The sequence below is a fragment of the Carassius auratus genome, unplaced genomic scaffold (assembly GCF_003368295.1).
Source record: "Carassius auratus strain Wakin unplaced genomic scaffold, ASM336829v1 scaf_tig00001597, whole genome shotgun sequence".
Lineage (NCBI taxonomy): Eukaryota > Metazoa > Chordata > Actinopteri > Cypriniformes > Cyprinidae > Carassius > Carassius auratus.
The window spans coordinates 56,387-72,169 of record NW_020523373.1 but is presented as its reverse complement, the minus strand read 5'-3'; the positions used below and the strand labels follow the sequence as shown (position 1 = coordinate 72,169).

Here is a 15,783-nt window from a genome sequence, read left to right as displayed (position 1 = left end):
TGAATTATTTTATATAGTTATATATTATCTTCAATTATTATATATTGTAATTAGATTGTATAGTACTTTTCTAATAATATATTCTAATAAAATAAAAAAAATGTAAACCTAGTATTTATTTATAATAATAATAATAACAACATTACTATATAAGCACTGTATATAAACTATATATAAATATACAGTGTATTGTTATTTATATAATTATTGTAATACTAAATTATTTGATATAATTATATATTATTTTATTAAATTATAATATTTTGTAATTACATATTATAAATATTTACATATGTTGTTACATAAATTACTGTATTTCATCATTTTTAATAATTATACATTACATATATCATTCTTATAAATTATTATATATTGTAATTAGATATAATTTGTATTTTAAAAAAAATAACTTAAGTATAGTACTTTTATAATAATAATTGATTCTAGTAAAATTGTCATTTTTTTATTTTTTTATAATAATAATAATAATTATTATTGTTATATTATTATATAAGCACTGTATATAAACTATATAAATATACAGTGTATTGTTATTTATATTTTTATTGTAATAATACCTTATTTGATATATATTAAATAATAATATATTGTAATTACAAATAATAATAAATATTTGCATATGTTGTTGCATATTACTGTATTATATATTATGTATACTATTGTGTTAAATTATTATATATTATAATTGGATATAATTGTTATTATTTTTAAAAAGAACTTAAGTATAGTACTTTTATAATAATAACATATTCTTATAAAATTATTATTATTCAAATATATATAATTATATTTATCATTATTTATAATTTATTTTACTTGGGGACCAATCAAAATATTTAATTATACTGTCCTTTTATTGTAAAATATATAATTTAATAATAATAATAATAATAAAAATACTTGTTTTTATTAATAGTATACGTTGTAATTAGAACATAATTAAAAAAAAAAAAATTCACTGTTGAACAAATCTAAATGTTTTATCGTGGTGATAGACATTAAATCACTAATGCAGTGGACAGAGCTGATTTATTGTTATTAACCGTGTCCTGAAACCATCAGCTCAACTCGTCTGTTTCTGTCGCATTCGTCCACTCTCTCCATCCTTCTGTTCTCTTCCATTTCATCCGTCAAACCTGCTGAACTCACAGCGAGCCGATTATAAAGATGAGCTGACACTTCTCCGCTGGGCTGCCAAGGGAAACAACCTCCCTTTAGACCACACAGACTGACAGGAAGTGATGCGTCCCATACAAATCAGAGCAGATATCCAATAAGAAGTGTGCATGCATGGATTATATAAATTCTGCAACTTCCTGTCAGTCTGTATTTCTCTTCTGGTTTGTTGCATAACTCCTTCCTCTTCCCTTCGAGCATCCCAACAGCTTCCTCTTCCAGCGCTTTATTTCCCTGAAACGCTCTTACAGTAGAGTGTCTTCTGTTTGTGTGTTTCTTCTGTCAGAGCTGATGTTGCATTGGTGAAGAAGCATTTTCGTGTACATTTCTGCGTCCCTGATTCTGGGATCTGCTGCTTGTTAACTAAACAAAGATCAATGCAATTAAAAATGAATGCAAAATTAATCTGGTTCATTAGGTGGATCTCACAAAAACTTCATTAAGTGCATAATTAAGCAAATTTCACTCAAAATCATGTTACTTTTATAAGTGGAGAAAGCCAATGAAACTGTAGTAGTATTTGTTAAAATAGTTTTAATATGTTTTTTGACTTATTCATTATTGTATTACAGATTTATAATTTGTATTGCATTAAGATTACTTTAACATTTAAAAAAAAAACAATTATTTAAATTAAATTCCCAGTTAAGGAAGCCCGGCATTACAGTAATGTGAATTTGAAGAGAAATGTACTTAATTGTGTACTTAATTATAATTTTTCCTTCTGATATGTATGGTGAAATAGTGTATGGCCTAGAGATTTATTCATAAGATTCAGGTTGTAATATAATAATAATAATATAAAATAGATCACATAAAAAAATACCTTAAATTTCAGTGTGTTAATTATCTAGCAAGATTTATTTTTTGATTACTAAACCAGGGTGTTGATACCAACAAGGTTAGTACTTTCACTTTTTATTAATGAATTCATCTTTTTTGTGTGTGTGTGTGTGTGTGTGGTAAAATATGACCTGGATATTTCTTTGTGATATTAAACCTATAATAATAATAAGAAGAAGAAGAAGAAGAATACATGCACTTTTTTTTTATGTTTTCATAAAAAGTTTTTTCTGCTCACCAAGGTTGCATTTATTTAATCAAAAAATACAGTAAAATTGTGAAATATTATTGCAGTATAAAATAACTGTTTTTTTATGTGAATATCTGTTGAACTGTAATTTATTTCTGTGATGCTCCACTGTATTTACAGCATCATTCTTCCAGTCTTCAGTCACATGATCTTCAGAAATCATTCTGATATGCTGATTTTACTGCTCAAAACACATTTATGATTATTATCAGTGTTGAAAACTGTCTTGCCAGACAATATTTTCATAGAAACTGATATACATTTGATTTTTCCGGATTCACAGATGAATAGAAAGTTCAAAAGAACAACCTTTATTTGAAATAGAATCTTTTGTAACACCATAAATGTGACACTGAAGACCGGAGTAATGATGCTGAAAATTCAGCTGCGCATCACAGAAATAAATGACAGTTTAACAGATAATCACATAGAAAACACTTTTTTTAAATAGTAAAAATATTTCATAATTTTACAGATTTTACTGTATTTTACAACATATTAATGCAGCCTCAGTGAGCAGAAGAGACTTCAATCAAAAACAGTAAAATCGCCAGCGCTCTGATCCGTTCTCTCTGTCTCTCTCTCTCTGTCTCTCTCTCTCTCTGTCTCTCTCTCTCTCTCTCTCTGTCTCTCTCTCTCTCTCCACCTCAGATGCAGTGGATCTGGGTTCCCCGGATGAGCTGACGGAGATCTCGGAGGTGGACGAGGGCATCTGCACACAAGCGTCCGCCGCTCCGAGCAGCCCTCCGACCATCGTCATCAGCAGCAGCGGCGGGAAACTGAGCGGGAAGGGTCTGCGCCGCCTGACGGGCCGCTCCAGCAGAGACAAGGACAAGGACAAGGAGGCGGCCTCCGGCTCGGATCAGCTGACACGCAAACAGGCCGCGGTCCGCGCCATGAGCGAGAACCTGGAGCTGCTGTCACTCAAGCGGCTGACGCTGACCGCCAGCCAATCAGTGCCCAAGAGCGGCTCTCTGAGTCTGTCACGCACCGCCAGCGCAGTCTTCTCACGCTCCTTCGAACAGGTCAGCAACGTCCTCGCTGTGGCCAGCCCCTCGTCCAATCACGTCGCAGAAGCAGACCACGGGGGCGTGGCTTATCTGGAACACCTAAGCCCCGCCCACCCGCACCGGCAGCGCTCGCCCACCATCAGTGTCCATGTGACCTCTGACCTGTGACCCGAGACGCTCACTGCTGCCACCTGGTGGCAATGAAACTGCAGCACCTTACAGGACGTTGATTTAGTTTTTTCCTAAAAAAATTTTTTGGTCAGTCGTGATTGATAACCAAAGTCATGTATTTTTAAAGTGTTTTTAAAAGGTCCTCGTGAAGTCAGATATTGTGTATTTATAAAGACGATACAAACTATTTTTTTTGTGTGTGTATGTAGTTTCTCTTCTCTGCGTATCCCAGCATGCACTGGGCTTGAACCGAAGCCATCCCTTCACAGTAAAAAACGGCTGCTTGAATACAAACCCGAGAGGAAGATCCTGTTGAAATCAGACCAAAACAAGATTCTTCTTCAGTGACAGTCGTGGTGTTTCAAAAGCAATATGGTTATTAATTGAGTTGCTGTTTGCGAAGCCATAAGAGATGCCTGGACACTCGGACGGCTGGTTTAGGATTGGTTTTAGTTAACCAGCTGCTAACCAGAGCCCCATGAAACCGTGTGATTATAAGCCACAAATCATTTCTTGATTTAAAACGGAATCGGTGAATCTAATTACAGCATTGATTTTTCATCTTTTATTGTTTTGTTTTGTAGGATGGTGTTTTTCTGCTCTCAGTGGTTTGTGTTTTTCTAGTGGATCCTTCATAATGTGTCCGTGCTCAGATTATTTGGAGAATGTGAATATTTGGTTGTGAATTGTAAATATTATTATTTTGCCTTTTGTTTATCACCGTTACAGTTTCTGAAAATAAAGACGTCTATTTCAAAGTGAATGGATTTTTAAATAGCAAGTTAAAAATATTTTGCTGAATATCTTTTAATTACAGATACTCAATGCAGATTTTTCTTTCGTTGTATTTAAAGAGTTTGGAGATGAAAGGATTACATTTTTCATCTTTAAACAACAGTGAACTCTGAATTTATTTTCTGTCTAGGGTTTTATCTTAATTCACTTTCGTTATTCACTAATTCAAGGAAACTGTCAGAATGCATTGGCAGTGACACATAATATTTATTTTTGTATTAATGACACGTTTTTCACTGATAACGAAGTAAAATAAAATAATAGTATAGTATAATTAAAACGTATTATTTTATTTGCCATTATGAAGCATTTTGAGGTAATTGTTAAAATGCATGCATTTACATGTAACATTTGATATGAATGAGTTTTTTTATAAATAAAGCAACATGAAATAAAGTGGAATTCAATTACCCTGTTAACTGTCACTCAGTTTTTGAACATAGATTTGAAAGTGCATGACCCAAACCTACATTTTTATAATTCATGACTAAAAACATTTTGTAACATGATTTTGATGTAAAATTTTCATGATAATGCAATGTTTGATTTTAAAATGGGTATCAAAGGATGAATTTTGAGATTTTATGTTTTCAAGTGACATATATTATTTGTTGATTTCTAAAGTGTCATAGAGAAAAAGACAAGAAAGCAGACTTTTTTTGTCTCCTGTTATGATGTAGGTTTTTGAGGTGCACTCTTGCCATAAATTAATCTTACTTTTCCTAAATTATTTTTAACAAAAAAGATTTTTTTTTAAATATCTATTTAGGAGTCTTAGACCTTTCCAAATAAATATAGTTTGTCATGATTAGATTAGGATTTAACTGTAATATAGTGAAGTAATCGATGGGGGCCCACCGAGGGGCCAGGTGGCAGTTAACAGGTTAAATGAAAAATAAAATATGTTCCCCGTGTGGCCACTAGATGTCAGTGTGGCGCTTTTTTCGCGACTGTCGCAGGACGCCTCCGCCGCGCACTTTACGGCACACACGTGCTTTCTGCGCTCTTATGTGCCCTTCACTGCTCCACATCGCATCCAGAGACGATCTTTGATTAAATCTGAATGAAATGTTGTCCAAACTGAGTAATGAGAGTGAAATGATGTCCAAACTGAGTAAAGAGAGCAAGCAGCGGCTGCAGCAGGTGTTCCAGTGCGGCCAGTTCATCATCCGCTGGGGTTTCATCCCCACCGTGTTGTACCTGGGTCAGTGAAGCGTGATTACAACATTTACACTCATTATCTGGCTTCATATGAGCTCTTTTGAAACATATATAGCGGCAGCACAACTGTTTACAACACTGATAATAATCAGAAATTTTTCTTGAGCAGCGAATCAGAATATTATTACGATTTCTGAATATCAAATGACATTGAAGACTGGAGGAGTGATGCTGAAAATACAGGTTTGATCAAATAAATAAATTACATCTTAACAGATATCCGCATAAAAATGAGTTATATAAATAGTAAAAATAATTCACTATTTTACTGTATTTTTTAACAAATAAATGCAGACTTGGTGAGCAGGAGAGACTCATTTAAAAAAAAACTTTCTAAAAATGGACCCTTATGACTAGTTTTGTGTTAAAGGGTCACATATTAGGGACAGAAACTATGGAACCCTGTTTCTGCCACTGAATAAAAAAATAAAAACAGATATTTTTGACTTATCTTGCAATTCTGACTTTTTTTTCGTAATTGTGAGATATGAACTCAGCATTGTGGGATTTAAAGTCACAATTGTGAGACACTTTTCATGCAGTTGATGACTTTATTTCTCAGAAATGCGAGTTTATGTCTTACAGTTGCATAAATGAATAAATTGCAAAGTCTTATTCATATTTTTTTTTTATTCTGAGAAAAAAAGACTAGAGTATTTTTTTTTTTAAATAGACACTTTTTTTCTCAAAATTGCAAGTTTAAATCTAGCATTTCTGACTTTATATCACATGCAATTCCGAGGAAAAAAGTCATAAAATTTTTTTATTCCCTGACAGAATCAGGCTTTCATAAGAAAGCGTGTGCATGCATGTCTAAATTAGTCGTCAGTCCGTTTGATTTCTGGATAAGTGTTGATTTGAATTCATCTCTGATGTTCTTATTTTAATTCATCCTCATTAAAAGCCTCTGTGTTTGAGATTCTGCATCATTTCTGATCATGATGTGGAGTTTAATGGTGTGTGCGGTCGTTAAGTGTCTGAAGCGCATCACTTCCTGCTGTTGCTACGCCCCGATAATTGGGGATGACAGAGGTCAAACATTTTCTGTAAGTCTTCACAAGGTTTTCACACACTGTTGCTGGTATTTTGGCCCATTCCTCCATTCAGATCATTCTCCTCCAAACAAGACAGTTGAGTTTTTACCAAAAAGTTCTCTTTTGTTTTCATCTGACCATACGACATTGTCCCAATCCTCTTCTGGATCATCCAAATGCTCTCTAGCAAACTTCAGACATGTACTGACTCAAGCAGGGGGACACGTCTGGCACTGCAGGATTTGAGTCCCTGGCGCCGTACTTTTGTCCCAGCTCTCTGCGGGTCATTCACTAGCTCCCCCTGTGTGGTTCTGGGATTTCTGCTCACCCTTCTTGTGGTCATTTTGACCCCACGGGGTGAGATCTTGTGTGGAGCCCCAGATCGAGGGAGATTATCATTGGTCTTGTATGTGTACACAAGTATATAGATAAAACTTCAAAATTTGGTTGAAATAATGTAACATTGTCATTCAGTGTAACACAATATTTATGCAAAGATTCAAACAACAAGCGTATTCTGACGTGTACATATTAAAATATCTAAAAGAATAATGGAGCATATTAAATTTTATTGTGTTTTAAATTAGTAAAAAATTCTTACTGACAAGTGGGCAAAACCTAGGATAGTGGCAAATGTTAAAAATGTAAAATTACTAGAGCTGCAACTAACGATTATTTTTTTCGATTAGTCGACTAATCTAACGATTATTTTTATTACAATAAATAATTAATCTAATGTTCTTTTTTATTAGCTCATGAATCTTTTGGATAACTTTACAAAAAAAATATGAGTACAACTTCTAATATAATATTTCAACCTTTATTAATTTTCAACCAATGTGGTTGAAGTTTTTACAGTATAAAATAATAGAGGCAAAGAAAATTATTTTACTATGGTAAATATGAGCTTATGATAACTTTTATAATTAAACTACAGTAGCCATAAATTTACAGTTGTCTGAGACGTCATGAAATGTTCTCTAGCATCAAAAACCATAAAATGTAGTCAGGGTTCTGCTATGGTTTAGCATGGTTTCCAGAGATCTAGAGCTGATTCGGGGTAGCTCGGTGGTTTGTGACTGTTGTCTCGCGGCGTGCTGTCTTTTAAGGAGCCGTTCACATGTCGCGTCTGTTGCGCGCTCAAGTTCGTTATTTCCAATGTAGGCACGCGATAAGCGCGCTCATAATGGAAGCGTCACGGTCGCGACGCACACGCGGTTCGACACGCTCGTTTTTTTCCAGGCGCATCGTGTTAAAAACATCTCAACTTTTCAGAATGCCGTGGTACACCATATCGGTTTTGCAAAGGGCCATTTTATTTGTCCTGTGTTTAAAGTATTCCCATACTTTTGATAACAGTGGTCTCTGTTTTTGTGATAGAATGCAACTTTCTCCATTACCAGTTTGCCGTTACGCGAGATGTAAACAAACAGTGTGACGCGTCCACGCATTTCACGCACGTCGACGTATTTTTGTAGTCGACGTAATCGATGACGTCGACGCGTCGTAGCAGCACTAAAAATTACAACTCATTAGTATTTGGGGTGAAAGTAATTAGTCTTTTAATATGTCATATATTGATTTTTGTTGTAAATATGCCTGACAAGATTGTTACACTGAATGACATTTTACTGGGTGTCTTCTGTAAATCAGGGGAAAATGTATGATGTTTATTTTTTGCTCAGAAAAACAAAAACAAAATTGCAATAAAATAAAACAGAAAACTTTTAGCATTTTTTGGGGGAAAAAACTAGAACAGTTTAAAGCAGTATTACACTTTTTTTATGCTTAAACACTTTTTCGTCTTTGACCCATATATATATATAGAACTTTTATTTTAAATATTAAATGTAAATCTGTTTGTGTGTGTGTACACATTCATATTTATAATTAGAATATATTATAAATAGATGTTGTATTTGTTTTATATATATATAAATCAATTTATAATAAGTTATAATTAGAAACATGAATGTATATGATCATATATATGTACATATGAAACTTTCATAAATTATTTATAAAAAGTATTTAATAGACAAAATATAATATAAAGATTCTATAATGTATAGCTATTGTAAAGTTATGTAAAATATAAATATATGATATGACTGTTTAAAAATAATAAATAAACTAAAATAAAATAAACAAGTAAATTGGAGCACACAATCCAACAATTAAACCAGCATGAGCTCACTTGTTTTCCGCATAATATCTGTCTCAACTAAAATAAATATTTACAGTCCACATATGGCATTTATTTAGCAGAAAAGGAGTTGTTTATGTGGTTGGAGCTCAGAGATATCCAGCGTGAGAGTAATACTAGAATATGAGAAGCAGAAGAGAGCGCTCTGTTATTCCTCACAGCTCTTCTGAACGCTGTTGCTCAAGAAGTCAGGATTCATCTGGATTCTTGGAGATCTCGCACAAATGACGCTCTCGTTCTGTTATTCAGAACAACACTGGATGAAAACAGGAAGGATTGCATGTGCTCGGACTGTTTTTGTGCTCTGGATTTGAGGCGGTCTCATGATGCTAGTCAAATCCAGCCACTCAAGGCTTTCTCTGTCAAGAAGAGAGAGCGAGAGTGATGCAATAAATACATGGACAGTACATGATGTGACCCTGGAGCACAAAAACAGTCACAAGTGTCACTTTTTCAATTTTACATAAGCTTTCCATTGATGTGTGGTTTGTTAGAATCAGGCAATATTTATCTGAGATGCAACTATTTGAAAATCTGGAATCTGACGGTGCAAAAAAATCAAGAAAATCAGATTTAAAGTTGTCAGAATGAATTCTTAGCAATGCATATTACTAATCAAAAATTACGTTTTGATATTTACAATAGGAAATTGACTAAATATCTTAATGGAACATGATCTTTACTTAATATACTAATGATTTTTGGCGTGAAAGAAAAATCTATAATTTTGACCCATACAATGTATTGTTAGCTATTGTTACAAATATACCCTAGATACTCAAGACTGTTTTTGTGCTCCAGGATCAAATATATTACTCTGCATTTGGTCATTTTGTAATATTACATAAAACCTCAGATGAGTTTATGAACGGTTGTAGATCAGTGAAACTCACAAAAGAAAAAAAATTGCGTTAAGAAAAGGAATACTTTTTTTTTTTTTTGCATTGACTTTATTAGTGACAATTAAACAGACTTTCTCCCAAAATCTCAATTGCATTGTTTTTGCTGTGTTGCAAAAAATAGAATTAAAAATAAAAAATGACATTGAATTGTAATAGATTCAGGGAAACAAGGGAAAACACAAAAGTGATAGGGAGAAATTGCTTTACATTTCTATGTATATATAATTTCGATTTAATAAATAAATCATATTTAAACTAGTGCTGTCAAACGATCGCGATTAATCGCATCCAACATAAACATTTTTGTTTACATAATGTGTGTGTACTGTGTATATGTATTATGTATATATAAATACACACACATACAGTATATATTTTGAAAATATTTACGTGTTTATACATTTATATATTTAAATTCTTCAGGATTCAAGCGTGGAGCTGATCCAGGGATGCCTGAACCCTCGGTGTTCAGGTGAGTTCAGTGAGTCGCTCGTGTGAAGATCTCTGTGTTTCAGCACATAGAGCTGCTGAAGACTGACGTTATCTTGTGTTTCCAGTTTGCTTTGGGGATGAAGACGCTCCTGACAGAAACTCCAGACCTATTCACAAACCTCATGAAGACATCCATCGTCTCACGAGACGCTGTGCTCGGATGTAAATACTCCAGTAACGTTTGTGTTATTTCAAGACTTCTGCTTCCTCTTTCTAAAACACTGCAATTGAGAAACGCACAAAATGTAACCGAGCTTTCTTTGTTTTTTTTGTTGTTTTTTTTTTATTATTGACTCAAATTAGATGCATGGTCTCAGTTTTTCAGTTTCAAATAAACTAAACCAGTTCATCAGCACTGATTTCCAGCGTTGTACTAAGGCCATGCACAGGCGATAAAAATAAATTCCACAAATAGTGCATTTATAAATATCAGTGTTGTTCATAAATTAACAGACTCATAAATATTAAATTATCATGCCCTGGATTAAATAAATAAATAGGATAGTCAGGATAAATCAGTTCTTGTCAGAGCTCCAGTTTGCGGGTCTCTTGGTGTCTTTAGCTCGGTGCGCTGCTTTGCGTTTGCTGATGTAATGAAGGGCTCTGTACGAGTCGATCATCACGCTGCTGAAGTTGAACAGGATCGAGTGGACCGTGGTCTTGTGTGTCCATGTGGATCTGACCGATAGAGGAGCGCTGGAGATCTGATCCTCCTGTCCGTCCGCTATCTGCAGCTGCAAAGACACACCAGACCTGTTCATATAAGTTCAGAAGACTGCTGAGCTCACATGAAAACATTTTTTTATTTAGTTTATACGTGAAATATTGTGAAAATCATCTTTAAAGTTGTCCAGATGAATTTTTAGCAATGCATATTACTTATCAAAAATTAAGTTTTGAATTTTGATATATTTACGTTAGAAAATTTAACTTCAATGTTTGACTTTGACCTGGACCTGTTATATATTTGTGTCCCTGGAGCACAAATGCAGTCTTAAGTCTCTGGGGTATATATGTAGCAACAGCCAACAATACATTGTATTGTTCAAAATTACAAATTTTTATTTTATGCCAAACATCATTAGGATATTGAGTAAAGATCATGTTCCATGAAGATATTTAGTAAATGTCCTACTGTAAATATATCAAAACTTAATTTTTGATTAGTAATATGTATGGCTAAGAATTCATTTAAACAACTTTAAAGATGATTTTCTCAATATTTAGATTTTTCTGCACCCTCAGATTCCAAATTTTCAAATAGTTGTATCTCCTCCAAATATTGTCCAAATGTTACGAGAATAAAGTCGAAATGTTACGAGAATAAAGTCGAAATGTTATGAGAATAAAGTCGAAATGTTATGAGAATAAAGTCGAAATGTTATGAGAATAAAGTCGAAATGTTACGAGAATAAAGTCGAAATGTTACGAGAATAAAGTCGAAATGTTATGAGAATAAAGTCGAAATGTTACGAGTATAAAGTCGAAATGTTACGAGAATAAAATCGTAATACTACGAGAATAAAGTCAAAATATTACGAGAATAAAGTCAAAATGTTACGAGTATAAAGTTGAAATGTTACGAGAATAAAGTCGAAATGTTTAGTGAATAAAATCATAATACTACGAGAATAAAGTCAAAATATTACGAGAATAAAATCAAAATGTTTAGTGAATAAAGTCTAACTGTTACGAGAATAAAGTATTGTCAAAATGTTACGAGAATAAAGTCGAAATGTTATGAGAATAAAGTCGAAATGTTACGAGAATAAGGTCGAAATGTTACGAGAATAAAGTCGAAATGTTTAGTGAATAAAATCGTAATACCACGAGAATAAAGTCGAAATGTTACGAAAATAAAGTCGAAATGTTACGAGAATAAAGTTGAAATGTTACGAGAATAAAGTCGAAATGTTACGAGAATAAAGTCAAAATGTTACGAGAATAAAGTTGAAATGTTACGAGAATAAGGTCGAAATGTTACGAGAATAAAGTCAAAATGTTACGAGAATAAAGTCAAAATGTTACGAGAATAAAGTCGAAATGTTTAATGAATAAAATCATAATACTACGAGAATAAAGTCGAAATATTACGAGAATAATATCAAAATGTTTAGTGAATAAAGTGTAACTGTTACGAGAATAAAGTATTGTCGAAATGTTACGAGAATAAAGTCGAAATGTTATGAGAATAAAGTCGAAATGTTACGAGAATAAGGTCGAAATGTTACGAGAATAAAGTCAAAATGTTACGAGAATAAAGTCAAAATGTTACGAGAATAAAGTCGAAATGTTTAATGAATAAAATCATAATACTACGAGAATAAAGTCGAAATATTACGAGAATAAAATCAAAATGTTTAGTGAATAAAGTGTAACTGTTACGAGAATAAAGTATTGTCTAAATGTTACGAGAATAAAGTCGAAATGTTACGAGAATAAAGTCGAAATGTTACGAGAATAAGGTCGAAATGTTACGAGAATAAAGTCGAAATGTTTAGTGAATAAAATCGTAATACCACGAGAATAAAGTCGAAATGTTACGAAAATAAAGTCGAAATGTTACGAGAATAAAGTTGAAATGTTACGAGAATAAAGTCGAAATGTTACGAGAATAAAGTCAAAATGTTACGAGAATAAAGTTGAAATGTTACGAGAATAAGGTCGAAATGTTACGAGAATAAAGTCAAAATGTTACGAGAATAAAGTCAAATGTTGCAAGAATAAAGTCAAAATGTTTCAAGAATGTAAATAGTGGAAATTAAAGTTATATTATTTAGAGAGTAAGCCTTTATTGCGCATGGATACTTGAATTGAACGAAGTGGGAGAAGTTGAAGGCCACCGGGATTGATTTGAAATCAGATCGCTGTATTTATGTGAAACAATTCATTCGAAAATTCCAAATATATGAAAATGTATTATTATAATATTTGGACTTTATTCTCAAAACATTTAGACTTTATTCTCATAGTATAAAAATTTTATTCACTAAACATTTCGACTTTATTCTCATAACATTTCGACTTTTCTTCTAATATATCTTCTTTATTCTCATAGTAGGCCAGTTTCGACTTTATTCCCATAATATATATTTTTTTTTTTTGTTGCAATGTGCCACTAAAATGCCATCGTACTATAGTATATATACACACACATATATATACAGTATATATATATATATAAGAATAAATCAAACTCCTAATAAATAAAATAGGCAGGTGTGTATAAATAAAGAAAAGCAATAATCTGACAACAAAATAAATAAATAAAGATTAATAACGCACAATGCAAATAGCATTTTAATGCAACATTTCAGTCATGTGACCTTTCCGTCAATAAATCTGCATTTATCCGTGGTTTTAGCCAGAGGTGTGTGTACCTGTCTGTGAATGGCCTCCAGCAGCCGTTTGCTCCCGTGTTTGACGTCCTTCACAAGGCTAGAGGTCAGGTTTTCCTTCTCAATGATGCTCCAGTTCTCTCTGTACCAGGACAGGACAATGTATATACGGCTCAGACACCTCTCCTGAAACATTGGTGGGCGGGTGATTGATTTTAAAGTAATAAAACATTTGAAAAACAGTCAGACATTTGGACACATCTACTCAATTATTTTAACAGTTATTATAATACATTTATTATGTGTAGTAGTGAAGTAGCTTTTGTGTATTGCTATTATTATTACAGTTACTTATCAAAACAATGAAATAACACAGAAGTATGGAAATTATATAGTGACTTAAAAAAGACACCAACTTGAAAATGTGATTAAATATTCACTTTAAAATGAAGTATCATTTGTTAATCCTTTTTTTTTTAAATGAACTAGCAATTTTCTAAATATAATACATATATATAAATATATATATATATATATATATATATATATATATATATATATATATATATATATATATATATATATATATATATATATATACAAATCTAATATTAAATATTTAAATAAATTTAATGTATAATGTATTATAATGAATCATTAAACTTTGTTAATGTTTATAAAATGTTTACAAAAAAAATGTTTTTTCATGTCAGCTCATAATACATTACAAAATGTTAAGTATTTTCACAATTTTTTCACAATTTAAATATGTTATTGTTTTGAAATGTGAAATTGAAAACTAACAATTCTTTAAATATAAATATTAAATATAAAAAATGCATGTTAATATAGTTATATAAATATAAATGAAAATATATAGCAAAATATAAAAAACTAATAATGTGATTTAAATATTATTTAAAATATGAAATATATAAATAGAAGATTAAATATATAATGCATTTTAAAATAATTTAACTTTGTTAATATTTATAAAATGTTTTTAAAAAAGTTTTGTTCATATCATTTCATAATACACTACAAAATGTTAAGTGTTTAGAGACAATATTTTCTTTTCACAATTTTAATGTTATTGTTTTGAAATGAGAGATTTAAAACTAACAATTTTCTAAATATAATGATAAAATGACCTGTTAATATAGTTAAATAATAAAAAATATAACGTATTAATAACCTAATAACAATGTGGTTTAAAAATTACAACAAATATAAAATATATAAATACAAATAAACAACAATAAAAAAAAAGTTTAAAAATGTGAATGTTTAATGTTTTTCAATTTAAAACCAGCTTAGGACTCAGAAGCGTGCTCCTGATTAAACCGAGAGCTGCAAATAAAGCATTTGAGTCCTTCGAGAGGAAGAGTGTTCTTACCGTGCTGAAGTTTCTGGACAGACAGCCGTCTGAGGGTCTGAGGAGAGGGGTTTTGATCCTCACGCCTTCACACGCCGTCATGTTCACCATCTCTCTGAAGTCCCTCTCAAACTGAGATACAGGGGGAGCTCAGAGTTAGATTGAGTATCACTGAGCATCATTGCAGTGATGTTGATGTGAGTTGAGATGCACCTGCTGGTCTCGCAGCGTCTTGACGTCTCTGTGCAGATCTCGGGCCGTCAGATACCACTTCTGCCGCTCGCTCAGAGGACTCTTTCCCTCCACGTCCTGAACCTCGTCCCTAGATGTTTCGGATAGTTCGGCCAGACCGCTGTAGGCAGGCACTGCATCCACCAGACTGATGAACACTGCCAGTACGACAGACAGGAAGAGCGCTGCGTCTGCAGAGGAAGTGAGAGAGAGAGAGAGAGAGAGAACATGAAGAGCTGTGTCAGTCTGTCCGTCCGTCTGCTCTCCGTCTCCAGCACTGAACTTACTCTGAGCTGACGACATCCTGATTACGCAAGCTTGTGTGCGATGTCTTCAAGAAAACTCGGGAGACTTCTGAGCCGTGCGTCTCTAGTGGTTTTTATACACACACTTGGGGTTTCACGTCTCTCAACCCGCCTTTCAAAACCTTTTCATCATTTAGGAAGAGGGAAAAACTACCCTGCTTCATTTTTCATAAATGAATACTTTGTTTCTGTTATTTTTCCCCCCGTCTAAACATAGGATTTCACAACTTGATTTCAGTTTTGAGACCGTTATTGATCGATTGATTTAAGTGCATTTATTTTTATGAATGTTTCTGTATGAGGATAGAGGCCTTTACAGTGGGGCATGTTGTCACAAAATTAGCTATTCAGTGACACTGCAAGAAGTTTTTAAATGCATATTTAAAAAAAATGTTTTTTTTTTATAAATGTAT

General features: G+C 32.6%; 1 protein-coding gene, 1 long non-coding RNA gene and 1 pseudogene across 3 annotated transcripts; 2 read left to right on the top strand and 1 right to left on the bottom strand.

Moving 5' to 3' along the window:
• LOC113069457 (hyccin-like) overlaps positions 1-4,600 on the top strand; it is a 31,869-nt pseudogene extending 27,269 nt beyond the window's left edge.
• Positions 4,601-5,209: 609 nt separating this feature from the next.
• Positions 5,210-10,325, top strand: LOC113069456 (uncharacterized). The gene is made up of 3 exons (XR_003279728.1): positions 5,210-5,470; positions 10,053-10,101; positions 10,187-10,325. It is a non-coding gene; the product is annotated as an uncharacterized LOC113069456 (long non-coding RNA).
• A 290-nt stretch (positions 10,326-10,615) lies between these two features.
• Positions 10,616-15,783, bottom strand: LOC113069455 (uncharacterized). 2 transcript variants are annotated; one of them, XM_026242546.1, is made up of 5 exons: positions 15,353-15,781; positions 15,048-15,256; positions 14,856-14,966; positions 13,502-13,645; positions 10,616-10,855 (listed from the first exon to the last, which is right to left on the bottom strand). In XM_026242546.1, the coding sequence occupies exons 1-5, from the start codon at positions 15,366-15,368 to the stop codon at positions 10,637-10,639; spliced, it is 699 nt and encodes a 232-aa protein (XP_026098331.1). In that variant the 5' UTR covers positions 15,369-15,781; the 3' UTR covers positions 10,616-10,636. The 2 variants fall into 2 exon arrangements, with proteins under 2 accessions (XP_026098331.1, XP_026098330.1); XM_026242545.1 differs by having other exon boundaries at positions 15,048-15,783.